General features: G+C 37.7%; 1 protein-coding gene across 2 annotated transcripts in view; it reads left to right on the forward strand.

Moving 5' to 3' along the window:
- The window catches only part of LOC139690204 (uncharacterized), a 33,233-nt gene extending 19,562 nt beyond the window's left edge, over positions 1-13,671 (forward strand). The window contains exons 9-11 of one of the 2 annotated variants that reach the window (XM_071587499.1): positions 6,550-6,716; positions 6,988-7,035; positions 13,140-13,160. In XM_071587499.1, the coding sequence (XP_071443600.1) occupies positions 6,550-6,716; positions 6,988-7,001 (181 nt within the window). In that variant the 3' untranslated portion in view covers positions 7,002-7,035; positions 13,140-13,160. Of the gene's footprint in view, positions 1-6,549; positions 6,717-6,987; positions 7,036-13,139 lie in introns of both variants that reach the window. The other variant, XM_071587498.1, reaches the window with a different exon arrangement.
- Positions 13,672-14,050: the final 379 nt, after the last annotated feature.

Genomic DNA, 14,050 nt, shown 5'->3' on the forward strand with positions numbered 1-14,050 from the left:
ATAGTCAATGAAAATTATACCATGCGTATCCTAAAAACCCGACGCCATGATCTTGCCTTCAGATGAAATGGTCTTTGCCTTCTTTGGAGATGGTTTTCCCGTTTTGAATCCATTGTTTTGATTGTTCTTTTGTCTCGGGTGTGAAGTAATGGACACATGTTTCATCCATGGTTATGAAAGGCATAAAAATTCAGCTATGTCGCTGTGAAACTTTGCTAAACATCAATCGAAACATCCTCATAACACTGGTTTTGCTCGAGTGTTAGCAAATGTAGTACCGATCTTGCACACCGCTTTTTCATGTCCAAATTTTCAGGTAGTATGTGATGTACCACACTTTTTGAAATGCCTATTATGTCTGCTAGCTCGTGCTCTTTCATTCGACAACCATCCAGTTTTACTTTGTGGATTTTCTTCACCATTTCTGAAGTCATCACCTCATTTGGTCGACCAATGCGATGCTCGTATGGCCTCATTTAAACTCTGCTACCCAATAATTTACTTTTGTAAACAAAGGAGCAGACTCACCCAGAGTAGAATCTAGTTCAGCTTTTATATTAGTTAGGCTGAGGCCTTTCAAATAAAAGTATTGTGTCACATAACGATGACCAATTTTCTCCATTTTCACAAATTCATTGAAAAAGTTCACCATTGATGGCTGCAAAACAAATAATAAACCATGTAGCCTCTTCAAACTTGAATCATATGCTTTAAAGTGTGCATACTTTCTAATACAGTGGTATTTTTCAAACAACTACCGCCATTTCTAGGTCAGGCCAGGTACTTCTTGGACAACCCTCGTATATCTACCTCTACGTAGTACCCCGCAAGCCTCCGCAAGGGCAAGTGTTAGGTCAGCACCCATAAATAAGAGTAAAACCGCATGCAAAAACCTTTATAACTCGCACACATGCAGATACATATACTATCAACTTACATAGACATGCACATACGAATATACCTTATTTCCCCCCAGCATTTAAGCTTGTCCTGACTTGTAAATTAAATGACTTTAATATTTCTATAGTGACTTTGGTTTCTTACGAATATGATTTTTGATTGTCCGGGGAAAGAATGAGAATTTGTATTTATCTGTACTGGAATCTATCTCCCTTATCTTATCGTTAGGGTCTGATCTACCTAAGTACCTGTAGTCTGGGGCCGTAATAATTCCTTTAGATGTCATTATTATTATTATTATTACTTTTTATTTGCCCAGAGATCACAATACAAAAATACCAGGTGGGTGGAGTATGTACATGATATAAGGCACGTCAAATGAGGAGCAAAGACACAGGCTCAGTTAAGATACATAAAAGAAATGATGCTCATAGTTACATAAGTGTTTGGTACAAACCCATGAACATCGGCTGTAACATGCACATACAATATCAAATTCAGAAAAATCATTGATCACAAACATGAATCAGACCATGACCATTGCTAGAAACTAAAAGTATGAACTTACTGGTTGGGAATATTGTTGAGATATTCATTAACCGAGTAAAACATATTGCGCTGTAGATATCATTTTAATTTATGCCTGAATGCAGCAGTTCCCTGTGTATCCTTGATACTTTTGGGTAGTTTGTTAAATAATCTGATGCCCATTTCATTGGGTCCTAATTTCAATGCTTTAGTTCTTATATTCCCATAATGGAAGTCATTCCTGCCTCAGGTGTAATGATGATGATAGGCAGAGTTAGGAGAATAGTTGCCGATGTTATTTTTTATATATAGAATTGAAAACATAATGTAGATGCATGGGAGTGGTAGCAAATTTAATTCACGGAAAATAGGCCTTGATGGAGCATTGTGAGGTTTCCTGGTGATGATTCTAATAGCTTTCTTTTGCATTTTAAAGATGGTTTGAGAAATAGCAGCTGATCCCCATAATATTATACTGTAGGTTATATTTGAATAAATTTCCCCATAGTACAAATTGAGTAGTACAGTTTTACTTGTAGTTTCATACAGGTGTCTTAATAAGTAGCAAGTTGAACTGAGCTTGTGTTGAAGGGCTTTTACATGAGTATCCCAAGAAATATTTGCACATAGAGAAATACCTAGAAATTTGCATTCTGTCACACGCTCAATTGATAGGTCATTGATTTTTACCAGCAGATCATCTGACACGTTCTTATTGCGTGTAAAGTTTACTATTTTACTTTTATTTACATTTAAGTCTAGAAGGTTGTCTGTACACCACTTGTTTATTGCAAGTGTGACAGACTTAGATTTTTCCACAAGGCTGGGATATGTTTGTGTTGATATTATTACATTGGTGTCGTCAGCGTACAACACTGGTATTATTCCATCATTATTTGGTAAGCAGTTAGCTAGGTCATTGATGTAAATCAGAAAGAGGAGTGGCCCAAGGGTTGAGCCTTGTGGAACACCTTTGTTAACTTGGTATGCTTCGGATGAATATTTTGACCCATCAACTGATAACACTACTTTCTGAGTGCGATTATGAATATAGGACTTTAACCAGTTTAAAGGACTTCCTCTAATTCCTATTCTATTGAGTTTAATTAGTAGTCTATTGTGGTTTACATTATCAAAAGCCTTTGACAAGTCAAAAAACATTCCAAGAGTTTTGCGTTTAGCATCTAATGAATTAAGTATGCTGTCGATTGCCTGGCATATGGCAGTTGTGGTAGACCTTTCCGATCTAAATCCATGCTGAGAATTTGAAAGTAGGAAGTTTTTTTCGAGATAAGATGCTATTTGCATATACATGGCTTTTTCGAATATTTTAGCAAATGTATTTTGGACGGCTATTGGTCTGTAGTTATTCAAATCATTTACACAGCCATGGTTTTTATAAATGGGCACTACTTTAGATTCTTTTAATTGGGATGGGAAAATCCCTTGTATCAAAGATTCATTAATTAAAAATAAAAGGGGTGCTTTTATGGCTTCAAAACAATGATGAACAACTTTAACAGGAATTTCATCTGGGCCAGTACTGAATTTGTTTCTGAGTGAGGAGACAATAGTTTTTAGATTGGTTTCAGAACAGGGCTTGGCAAACATTGACGATGGTGCATTTGCTAAAAGCACAGTGGCTGAGAAGTAGTATTTGTTAAATTTATTAGCTAGAGATGAATAGCTAATGGCAGTGTTATTTTCAGGGTTACAAAGTTTTGGGAGAGTGAGTTGTGGATTTTTCTTGCCTCTACAGTCATTAATTATTTCCCATGCAGTTTTGGACTTGTTATTGGAATTAAGTAACTTATTATCATTATAGGTTCTTTTCGTGGTAAAAATCAGTTTACGGTAATACTTTTGAAATTCCTTATAGAGTAACCTTTGTTCATGATTGTTTGAACTTTTACTGGAGATAGCAAGTTTTTTAAGGATAGTTGAGTAGTAATGGATCTCATCATTTAGCCATGGCTTACATTTAGTTCTATGAAATATTTTATGATGTGTTACTGGGAAACGCATTTCAAAATTGTGTTTGAAAATTGAATAAAAGTAATTGAAACCTTCGTCTACTGACTTAAGGTCATAGACATTGTCCCAGTTTTGGGACTGTAGAAGGAGCAGAAAATGCTGCATATTTCCATGAGTCAGAGACCGCCTTGGGTAAGTTTTATCATTTGGACTATCCATTGGTTGGTTAGTATCGATACTTATTTTCACCATGCAATGATCTGTTATACCTAGGTCACAAACAGTTGTAACTACTTTTTCATGGTTAAAGTTGGTCACAGCGTAATCAATTAGGGTGGCAGATGTGGGAGTGACTCTGGTAGGATTATTGTTAAAACATTCCATGCCATAAGTTTTGAACAGATTCAACAATTCGGATCTGTGAGGGGAGTCAACTAAGAGATTACAGTTGAGATCGCCGTTCAGCACGAGTATCCGGTTGCTTGCATATAAGGAGCAAATGAGTTGGTCCAGTTTTTTAATGAATGAATGAAAATCACCAGTTGGTGATCTGTAGATGGAGATGAGCACGAGCAATCCCACTGGAGTTTCATGGAAACACACTGCACATTCAAAAGTTTTTTCTTCCTTCACAGGCACGTGAACTGAGTTAGTAGTCCCCTTTATTCTACTATGCACGAAAATGGCCACACTTCCATTTTTATACGTGGCCCGGCAGAATGACGACACTAGGGAGTAATTTGAGAGTGAAATAACCATAAGTTCTTCGTATTTTAACCAATGCTCTGTAATACACAAAATGTCTGGTTCACACTCATTCATAGCCACTTCAAGCAGGTTTACTTTGTTCCTAAGGCACTGAATATTTACTTGCGCGATTGTTAAAGGCTGCCTAACTTTGACTAACCCTTTGCGGAGGTCAGGCGGGCCTTCAGAAAAAAAAACCTACTGACACAAACATGTTTCGGCCAAAAGTCGGGACTTTCCACGACATCTTTTAAGTCTTCACCGACCGATACACGAAAAGAGGTATAGGTGCCTCTAGATACCTTTAACTGCTCGATCTCGAAGCACTTGCCAGGTATTTTACTTGATACATACTTTTTAACTGCTTCGATTGACGTGTCTTCTTTGAATCGCCAAGCGTGTATGTGGACCATTTTCGGCAGCCCGACTAAATCACTGTCCAAGTTTGACGTCCCCACAATTGGCTTTGGCCGAGGTTTCCGTTTATATGAGACCATGGTGTAGCCCTCATCGTCTTCTTTCCTCATGTTGCATGCAGTGGTATGCGGTTCCACAGTTGGTGGCTGTAAATTTCCTTTGCGAGCAACGGAAGAGTACGGCAGCATCACCTTAGGAGCACGCTCTTTATTATTAGTATTATTATCAGTAGCTCCGACTTGAGAATAATTAAACCGTTCCATGTTACTTTTCTTCTCTTTCACAGTTTTCTCGGGAAGTTGCAATCGCTCACTTTCCAATGAGTTGGTGATCAATATTTTGACGTCACCCGGTATTTCCCTCGGTTTCTTGTGCGTTTTCAGTGGACTCGTTTTTAGAATGGCGATTTCCTTTGACTGGTCATTTATTAATTTCAAACAGTCCTTGAGCTTGACCTGTAGATCTGTCACAATATGTAGGACTTCGTCTTGTTTACACTCAATTTTTTTAATTGCGTCACATGGACCAAACAAACACTTTTCACATCGATAGAGTAATTGCGAGTTGTTAGCTATGGAATTCGCCACTGATTCCGTTAGACCAACACATCCGTAATGGAAAAATGACTTACAGCCAAATCCACATTCCAAATATAGCTGGTTTTCGGGAATATTTTTGGAGCTAATATCACACTTATTATCGGAAGTCGCCATCTTGAAAAGAACTCTAATTGTTAAACTCGTGTGTTCTGAAACTCTCTAAAAGTCTCTGTCTCGCTTGTTCTCTTCTCATCTCAAGTGGCTCCCGTTTTAATTCCCCTAAAAGGCCTGTCACACTCATCTTCCTATTTTAACAATTTTTTATGAATCTGGCGGATTTTCTCTGAACTTAATCTAACTCTTTTTGCCAAATTTTCTCCTAAGGATCCCAAATACTTGCGGCATATTCAAAATAAGGCCTAACTAGAGCAAAATAACACCTCTGTTTTTCTTTCTCATTACATTTCCCCACCACCTGTTTAATGAAGCCAAGTTTCTTTAAAGCGGGTCCGCATGTTGTCCTGATATGATTTTCCCATGAAATAGCGTAATATCAGTTCTTGTGTGTGAATAGCTTAATGTCACTCCTTGAATGGGTTTTAGGGATAAAAATTTAGAACTGGCTCTGTCATGTTCATCATGGAATTCAGTGAAAGAAATACTATACTTAACGTAAGGTGACTTTTAGACAACTCCCCACTTGTCATAACTTTTGATGATTAAAATGAACATACCTGCCATGCATATCGTAATTTATTTCAAATGCTGTGGCAATAAATGGATTCAGATAGAGCTATATTAAAAACAGCTCATTGACTTGTAACTATATCTAGATTTTTTTGTTTAAATTTTTCTTTGAATTGTACATGTATTGTTATTTTACGTGCTTATCATGAACCTAATAAATGTTGTTGGTCACCAAAGCTGATTGATATAAGAGAAATCTAACTGGTGGCTGGAAATTTAAATGTCAATTAATAGATAGCCTCCATCAGAAGCTGCATAAAAAAGTGAAATCGTCATTTACTTGGCTCAAAATTTTAATTAAAAAATGAACTTTGATATAGAAATGTATGGTCAATTAAGTTAAATATTGTTTTAATTAGAGGTTAGATTTACAAACAGGAAAATAGTGTCTCATTGAAGAAAACTATTATTTTTTAAAGTGATACATTTTGGATTTATTAATCAATTGATTAGACATTAGTAAACTGCAGTCGTGGAACATTTGTTGGTCTAGGTTTTTTTTATGGAATCAAAGAAATGTAGGAAAAAATTGTTGTGAGTACATCTCAGAGTTGGAGAAGACTTAGATAAATTTTGCACTTGCATATTATGCATATGTTTGTAAATGCCTCTGTTGCATGTTTGGAGTAATCATTGCAGTTAGAATGTGTATGCAGTGTTGTGATTGGAGTTTCCAAATGACTCTCCTCTCCTTCAGATTGGTGACTTTGGTGACGGAGGAGGTGCATCACCCATTCACCACGCTGTCAGTGGCAGTACAGGCTTTAAGAGATGACTGCGAGGGGACACTTGGCATAACAGCCACCCAACCCCCTCTCTCCGGCCCCCATCATCACCAACCATGGTGCACGGCCTCAAAGACAGGTGAGACTGGAAGTGGTTGTCCTCCCAAATTTTTATATGACCAGATTTGAAATCTTGCATAATAGTGTGTGTTATCTGATTGCCAAGGGCTCAAGCAATAAGATGCTTTAATTTCAAATGATTTTTATGCTTCGGAATGCATTTTCAGTAATGGCATGAGAAAGGCAAATGATAAAAGTTACTGCTGTTGATAGAAGCAAAAAAATCAACTTTTAGCATGGTGGATGGCTTAAAATATATATTGATTTATGAAAATAAACCCACTTTTCAGGTGGTGTTAGATGAAAAATGAAAATTTTAAAGTGCTGAAAGAACTAGGGTAATTATCTGAATGGTTTTAACTGTTATGTTTCCCATGGACTTTCAGTTTGTTACTGAATCAAGATTAGCTGCTTGAATTGTTGTATCATAAATGCATGAAATTCCATTAGATGGTAGAGGTTAAAAAAAGTAATTTTACTCATTAAAATTCTCCTAAAACATTGTGTGTTCATTCAAGTGCAAATTCATTCTTTGGAATGCATTGTTAGATTGACAATATTTACTTAAACTTTGTTTTTATTCAATCTTATTTTTTTATTATATTTAAAGTTAACAACTTACTTATTCTGTAAAAATGATTACATCATGGCTAACAAAGTCTGGCTAGAATAGTGAATATTTTATTTTTTAAATTAATTTTCCTGTTGGCTATTCTAAAAATTGTTGGAACTTTTTAAACTTTTTTAATTATAAATGTTAAAATATGCATGATGTTATTCTCTTAGTTCTTTTTGTTGTTTTGAAGTGTGAGTTGTGCAAAACCTGACAAAGTTTTACAGTTGGCATATTGCTTGCCAATTGTCTGAGGAATCATGAGATGTCTTATGTGATTGTCCCATATCCAATGTTGAAGTGTTTTACTTTTAAATGTTTTTGATGAAAAGGGATTGCTCATTATCTTGCATTTCCTTTAAGCTTTTTGATTCTTTAATGTGTATTTCATTTGCAAAATTCTTACTGGAAAATTTATAATTGTCTGTCTAACTTTGGTGTCATAAGTTGATGAGCATGAACTTGCATTATCCACATTTATTTATATAGTTATTTTGCTAGCGAGCATTCAGCTGTGTGGTAGTGATAAGAGAATTGATTTAATTCATTTAAAGGTGATAGAATTGGTAGGTTTTTAAAAGTCATTCTCCAAGAATTTATTACTTGTTTCCAAATATCTCTAAAAGTTGTCTGAAACTTCACAGAAAATTAAATGATTTACCTGTGAGGCTTTTTTAGTAACTTTTCCACTTAAGGAATTTTCCGTGATCATACATACTGAGACTGAGATAATCCATGATTGTGAGTTAAAGGGGCTTAGAATGTTGGTGAAGAACATGAGAACAGGGAGAGGTTCTCGACATGGAGTGGACCCAGATTTTTTATTTCTTTATTTAATGACTTCATTTTGGGGAGGTTGAGACTTTATAGTCCCTTCTTCCACCTAACCCCTACATATTACATTTAAGACAATTACAAACACCAAAATCCTAGGTGGAGGAAAACCCAAATAGGTGGGAATCGAACTTGCAACCTCTGGAATTGGTAGGCAAGGACGTTACTCCACCACCACAGAGGTAGGCTAAGGATTTGGTAGTTTTAGAAATGAACTTGGGGAGAATATAATCAACAAGGAAGATCAGAGGGCAAAAAAAGCACAAGTTGAAATGTCCGAGGTCAAAAAATAAAAAAGAGCAAGAATGAAGTGCCCTTGAGAATAAAATAAACTTGAAACAGATAAAACAGTAGAAGAATTATATCTAAAACAGAATGGGAATGATTCGTAGTTGAGTTTTAAAGGAGCTGTTGATTGAGTGGGAAAAGTATTTGGTAAGGGTATGGTTGAGAGAATCAGCAGTGCAGCATTCCTGTAGGAGTTAAGAAGCAAAGGTTGTTTTGAGTGCAAAGAAAGTGGTACATAGGGAAGATGATGGTTGAAGCTTAAGTCAAGGAAGATTGGATGATAGCATATCAAGTTTACAAGGATATAAAGAGTGAGTGCACACATTTTGTGTAAAAAATGTAAGGATATAATATGAATGGCGGGGGCAAAACAAATTCAGATTGATTTTTAAATAAATAATTCATTTTGCAAATGGGTGCAAATGGCAAAGCCAGGAATGAATGAATGAAATAGCTGAGGCTGTAAACTTGATTGGAACGAGGTTTGTAAAGGGGGGAGGTAAAAAGAAAGTCGCAAGTAAGGGGAGAGATAGGGAACACACACTAGGTCACTTAGGTGTGTTTCAGAAACAGTGACCCCAGTGTACATCAATTACGCCCCAACAATGCAAAAATAAGGAAACAAACTTACAACCACTCATTCAGTAGGGTGTGTTAAGGAATAACAGTCACTCTCGTGAATTGCATTCACACAAATACTCAGGGTTTGCATGGATATCTCCTATGCCAGGGACCCATTGTACTCACACAGGAATGAAAAACGATAAAGATCAAAAAAGAAAAAAGACCCAAGTTCACGTTCGCAATCACTCAGTCAGTTGGGTACGTTAGACCTTTGTGAATCGCACTCATTCATTCATTCAGGGTTTACAAGGGTTCCTCCTATGCCAGGGACCCGTCTATCGCACGAAAACAAATAAAATGGATGGACACAAGTTCTCGCTTATTCACTCAATCACTCAGGTGTGTTCAGAAATAGGGACCTCTGAGGATCACATGTACTCACACTTATGGGGTTTACAAGGATTTCTCCCATGCCATTGAACTGTCAAGCAAACAGTAATGACAAAAAAAGCAGAAAGGTTTACATGTATGGTATCCACAATCATCAATCCATTTACATGTATGGCACAATCATTCAATCACTCGGGTGCATTAGACCTTTTTGAATCGCAGACATTCACTCGTTCAGGGTTTGCAAGGATTCCTCCTATGCCAGGGACCCATCAATCACACAAATGCAAATATAAAACAAGGAAATAAGTAGCGGGGGTAGGTAAGTTCTTTTCTTAAAGTTTCTTCAACTTCAGGATACCAACCCGATCCACCCGCACCTACTCCCTACTCCATCTGCCTATTCCTAGAATATCTCTCACCAAGCGCTCACTGTTATTTCGCCTCTCCTCCCTTCTAAATTCACTCCCTCACACTGTCGACCCCTTTCACTTATCATGCAACAACTTCACCACCCAAGCTTTATCCCACCTCTCAGTAAATTAAAATTTTCCCTGGTCCATGCTTGGTTCTCGTTGTTATTGTTATGCTGTTATTGTCTTTTGTCCTCTTTCATGTTGTTTATATTTTTCATTGTAAAATGGCGCTACTGCTGTATGTGAATAATGTTAAATAAAATAAAGTGCCCAGATTGTCCCAGGTAGAAGTCCCATGCACATAAGTGTACCATAAGGAATTAATGTAATAATAAAAATGATCATGTTGTCTGGGATGACTGCTGAGGTAGGCAATGTTGTTGTGAGTATTTTGAGGATTTATATAAAATGGGTGCCAAGAGTAAAAATGAGCTAAATGCCATGAATGAAAAACATGAATTCAGGAGGGGATCAATATGGTGCAGTGGCTAATGTACCGACTTCCCGCTGAGAGGGCCCAGGTTCAAATCATGGAGACTAATACATTTCATTGGTATCCCGATCCCTACTTAAGGTGCTTTGTGGAGAGCACTTCAAGTGAGTACAACGGCCGTTCGATGGGGCGTTAAACTGTGGACCCCTTGGTGCCTTTCAACAAAAGTAGGCTAATGCCAATGCAGTGTTTCTCCCCACCCTTCCTTCCCATCCATCCCTTTTGGTGCAAATGACCTTAGCTGTCACTTGCCTCCCATAAAAAAACTATGAATCCAGGGAAATTGATCCAAATGATAATCAGGTTTTAGTAGAAATAAGATTTTTAAAAATAGAAAACTGTGATTGCCAATGGGGTAATAAGCAAAATGTTGATGTGTTGTCCTGAGGTCTGTGTGCATTGTTTAACGAATGCTTGCTTACGTATTTTTTATCAAACTATTGAAATAATGTAACAATTAGGTCTTAGTAAAAAGGGAAGGGAAATAAGGTGGAATGTAAGAATAAAGTAGTAATTAGTATTTTATTTATACCAAAGAAAGTGTTAGGTATAGTTTTGTTTGAAAGCATGTGGAAAGTAATGTAACCCAGGAAAAGATTTGGAAAGTTTAATTTGATTTTATACCTGGTAAGAGGTCAATGGATTTTATATTTGCACTTCAGGAAATACTTAAGATGCACATGAATGTGGGAGACAAAGTTTATTATACTTATGCTAATTGGAGAAGGCACATTGATATAGTCAATTGAAAAAAGTTCGGAGAGAAATTGGTGTGGATGAGCACTTGTTTGTGCCCTATAAAAGTGTCGTATGACATTAGTGTAGCAGGTGTACGAGTGAACAAGATCTAAGTAACTGTTTTAAAATAAAGTATAGTGTGAAACAAAATGTCTTTAAGGATGAATGAGAGATGTGGATGGGGTGTGCATAATGATTAAATATGTAATTGTGCACATCCTTCTATATGCTGACATAAGGCTGCCATTGTGCAATATTGCTAGCGGATCACCTCAAAAATCTGCAAGGAGCTGTGAGTAGCCTTATTTAGGCAACAGACCAAATGAAATCAAGAGGAAATGTCTGAAGTGGAATCTATCATGTTTGATTAGTATAATGAATGCAAAGTGATTGTGAATGGTAAAATAATGGAATTCGTGCATGATTTTGATAATCTTGGCTGAATGTATTTTAGAAAATGGTAAAGGTGGTTGATTTAAAGGTGTTTGAATACTGGAAGGAAGGTGATTGGTATCCTTTCTAGTGTATCAAAAAGGAATTTAAGGCAGCATAAATGACCATACATGTACCTCTCACTACTTGTAAGAATAAGAAACTAGGGTATGCCAGGATATGCATGAAATGTTTGGTCCATACAACAAGTATCATGACTGGTTCGCTGTAGCCTCAACGGAGGGGTGGATGGGGGTCCGAACGGTCAGCTCGGTAGAGGGGTCCCCCACCACTCAGGCGCACTTAAGTTCAGTTGCCTCCGTGCATGCGTTGAGACAGGAGGTGGTTTTTTGTGACGTGTGATTGTTTGTGGTGTCATCGTACCAGCATGGAGGGCACCGTCGAGCAATGCCACGCTTTGAAGTTTTGCATTAAACTCAGGAAATCTGCGTCAGAGACCCTTGAACTGATTAAACAGGCTTACGGGGATGATGCCTTAAGCCGCACAAGAGTTTTTGAGTGGCACAAAATGTTTGAGGAAGGCTGGGAGCTCAACGAAGATGAGCACTGGATCGGATACCCAAAGGCCGCTCAAATTGATGCTCAGGTGGCCGAAGTGAAAAAGGTTTTGGACTCTGACAGGCATTTAACCATCGCCCTTATCAGTGAGAAGACTGACTTTTCAGTCGGAACCGTCCACACCATTGTAACAGAGGATCTTGCAATGAGGATATTGTACATGAAGCTGGTGCTGAAAGTCTTGAGCAAGGAAGAAAAACTGACGCGGGTGGAAATTTTGCAAGAAATTTTGGACTGCATCCAGGAAAATGAAGATTTCTTTACTTTAAGAACACCTAACTTTTTCTTGTTTCTGCAAATAAAAAGAGAGCTCAAAGGATATCAGTTCGACTCCATCGAGGCAGTTCAAGCGGCGATGACAATGGCTCTCAACAGTATTCCGGAAGCCAACTTCCAGCAGGCTTTTGACGAGTGGCAGACGCACTGAACTAAGTGTATCAATGTAGGAGAAATGTATTTTGAAGATTATTAAGTAATTGTAATGATAACTGCAATAAATTTTGATTTTTGGAACCAGTCGCGATACCTATTGTACGGACCCTGTAGATGAGAGAATGAGTCAGGTGTGTGAAAGAATGAGGTTTGGCTGCACTGGTTATAGACATGTAAAAGAGGTATGCTGCAATGGTTTGGTCATGTTGAGAGAGAGTGGACGAGAGTTATGAAGCAGTTAAAAGGGAGAAAAGTACGCAATGGTGTGAGGAGGAGATGATGGAGAATTCCGCAGGTGAATGCAGTTGAAGAGACTCAATATGAGTAATATTAGCTGTCTCTGGAACTGGTTGCCAGTGATGGAATGATGTTTAAATGTAACGGAGGCAAAGGACATGTGCAAGTATAAAGTAGAACAGAAGAGGTTAGTGAATGGGAGTCATTTTCTTGAAATAATTAGAATTAGGTTTTTTTTTACTCAGCTCATCACAAAAGGGAACAATGTTGAAGGCATATAGTTATTATTACACGTATCATTTAGATTTTTGATGTTTTCATATCTAATTTTCTTGATGACTCCGCTGAATTGTTCATTGGAAGCACTTTCTGGAAATTCTGTTTTTTTGCCTTTTCACTGATAAAACTTTGCTATGATTCTTCTAGCCGATGCTTGTTGGTTCCCCGCAGCCGAGTGCTGCTGCCATGGTGAGCAGTGGGGAGGAGAGGGGGATGCCAGGGCAAGGGGAGGTGGGGTGAGGGCGGTGGCATCATCATACGAGCGTGGCGTGAGTCGAGTGGCGCAGCTGTGCGGGCATGCATCGGCCAACTGCTGCCTGTCGGGTGCCCTGCTTGGCTGCGCCCATGGTTACTCCTCCCTGCCATCCCATTGGGTCGATGGACTGGACCCCACCAAGCGAGCCCTCCTCACTACCCGAATCAATGCTCTGCTCAACCTCATGGCACTGCCCTGACAACCACCTGATATTAGTACTCTGTGATCAAGTTGTGGGTGCGCTGCATTGCGCTCAAACATTCCTCTCACAGAGAGAGAGAGAGAGGGAGTTTATATTTTTCTCATCGTTTTTACTGTTGAACTATTTCAGATTCTAAGACAAGTTGATGGATATTGATTGTTTTGCAAGTGATTTATTGGATTGGAATATATTGTATCATTGTATATAAACATATTCACAAATACTTTGCAGCTGTTAATGTGCCCACTAAGCTAGAATCGGATTTCATCATATCAATTTGGTCATTTATAACCCTTAATCATCATGAGTGGGTCCCAAAAGAGATAGTATTTGTTAATTTTATGTTCCCACTATCTAATATCAATTATTTTTTGTTACACTAAGTGAAATCTATACAAAGTTAGAGACTTCAAATGGGATATTAAGCAGAATGCTGCCATCTTCTAAATCGTCAATATGATGAAAATCATAATGAAATTTTTTTGAACCTAGGCCCTTTTATCTAATGAAAATAGTAGTAAAAAGAGTGTGGGGGTAGAGTACATATGCTTTGGAAATAGTGGTTCAGATTCCATTCAAATCAATATTGTTTTTAATTAT

The sequence above is a fragment of the Hetaerina americana genome, unplaced genomic scaffold (genome assembly GCF_022747635.1).
Source record: "Hetaerina americana unplaced genomic scaffold, ioHetAmer1.1.p SCAF_3, whole genome shotgun sequence".
Lineage (NCBI taxonomy): Eukaryota > Metazoa > Arthropoda > Insecta > Odonata > Calopterygidae > Hetaerina > Hetaerina americana.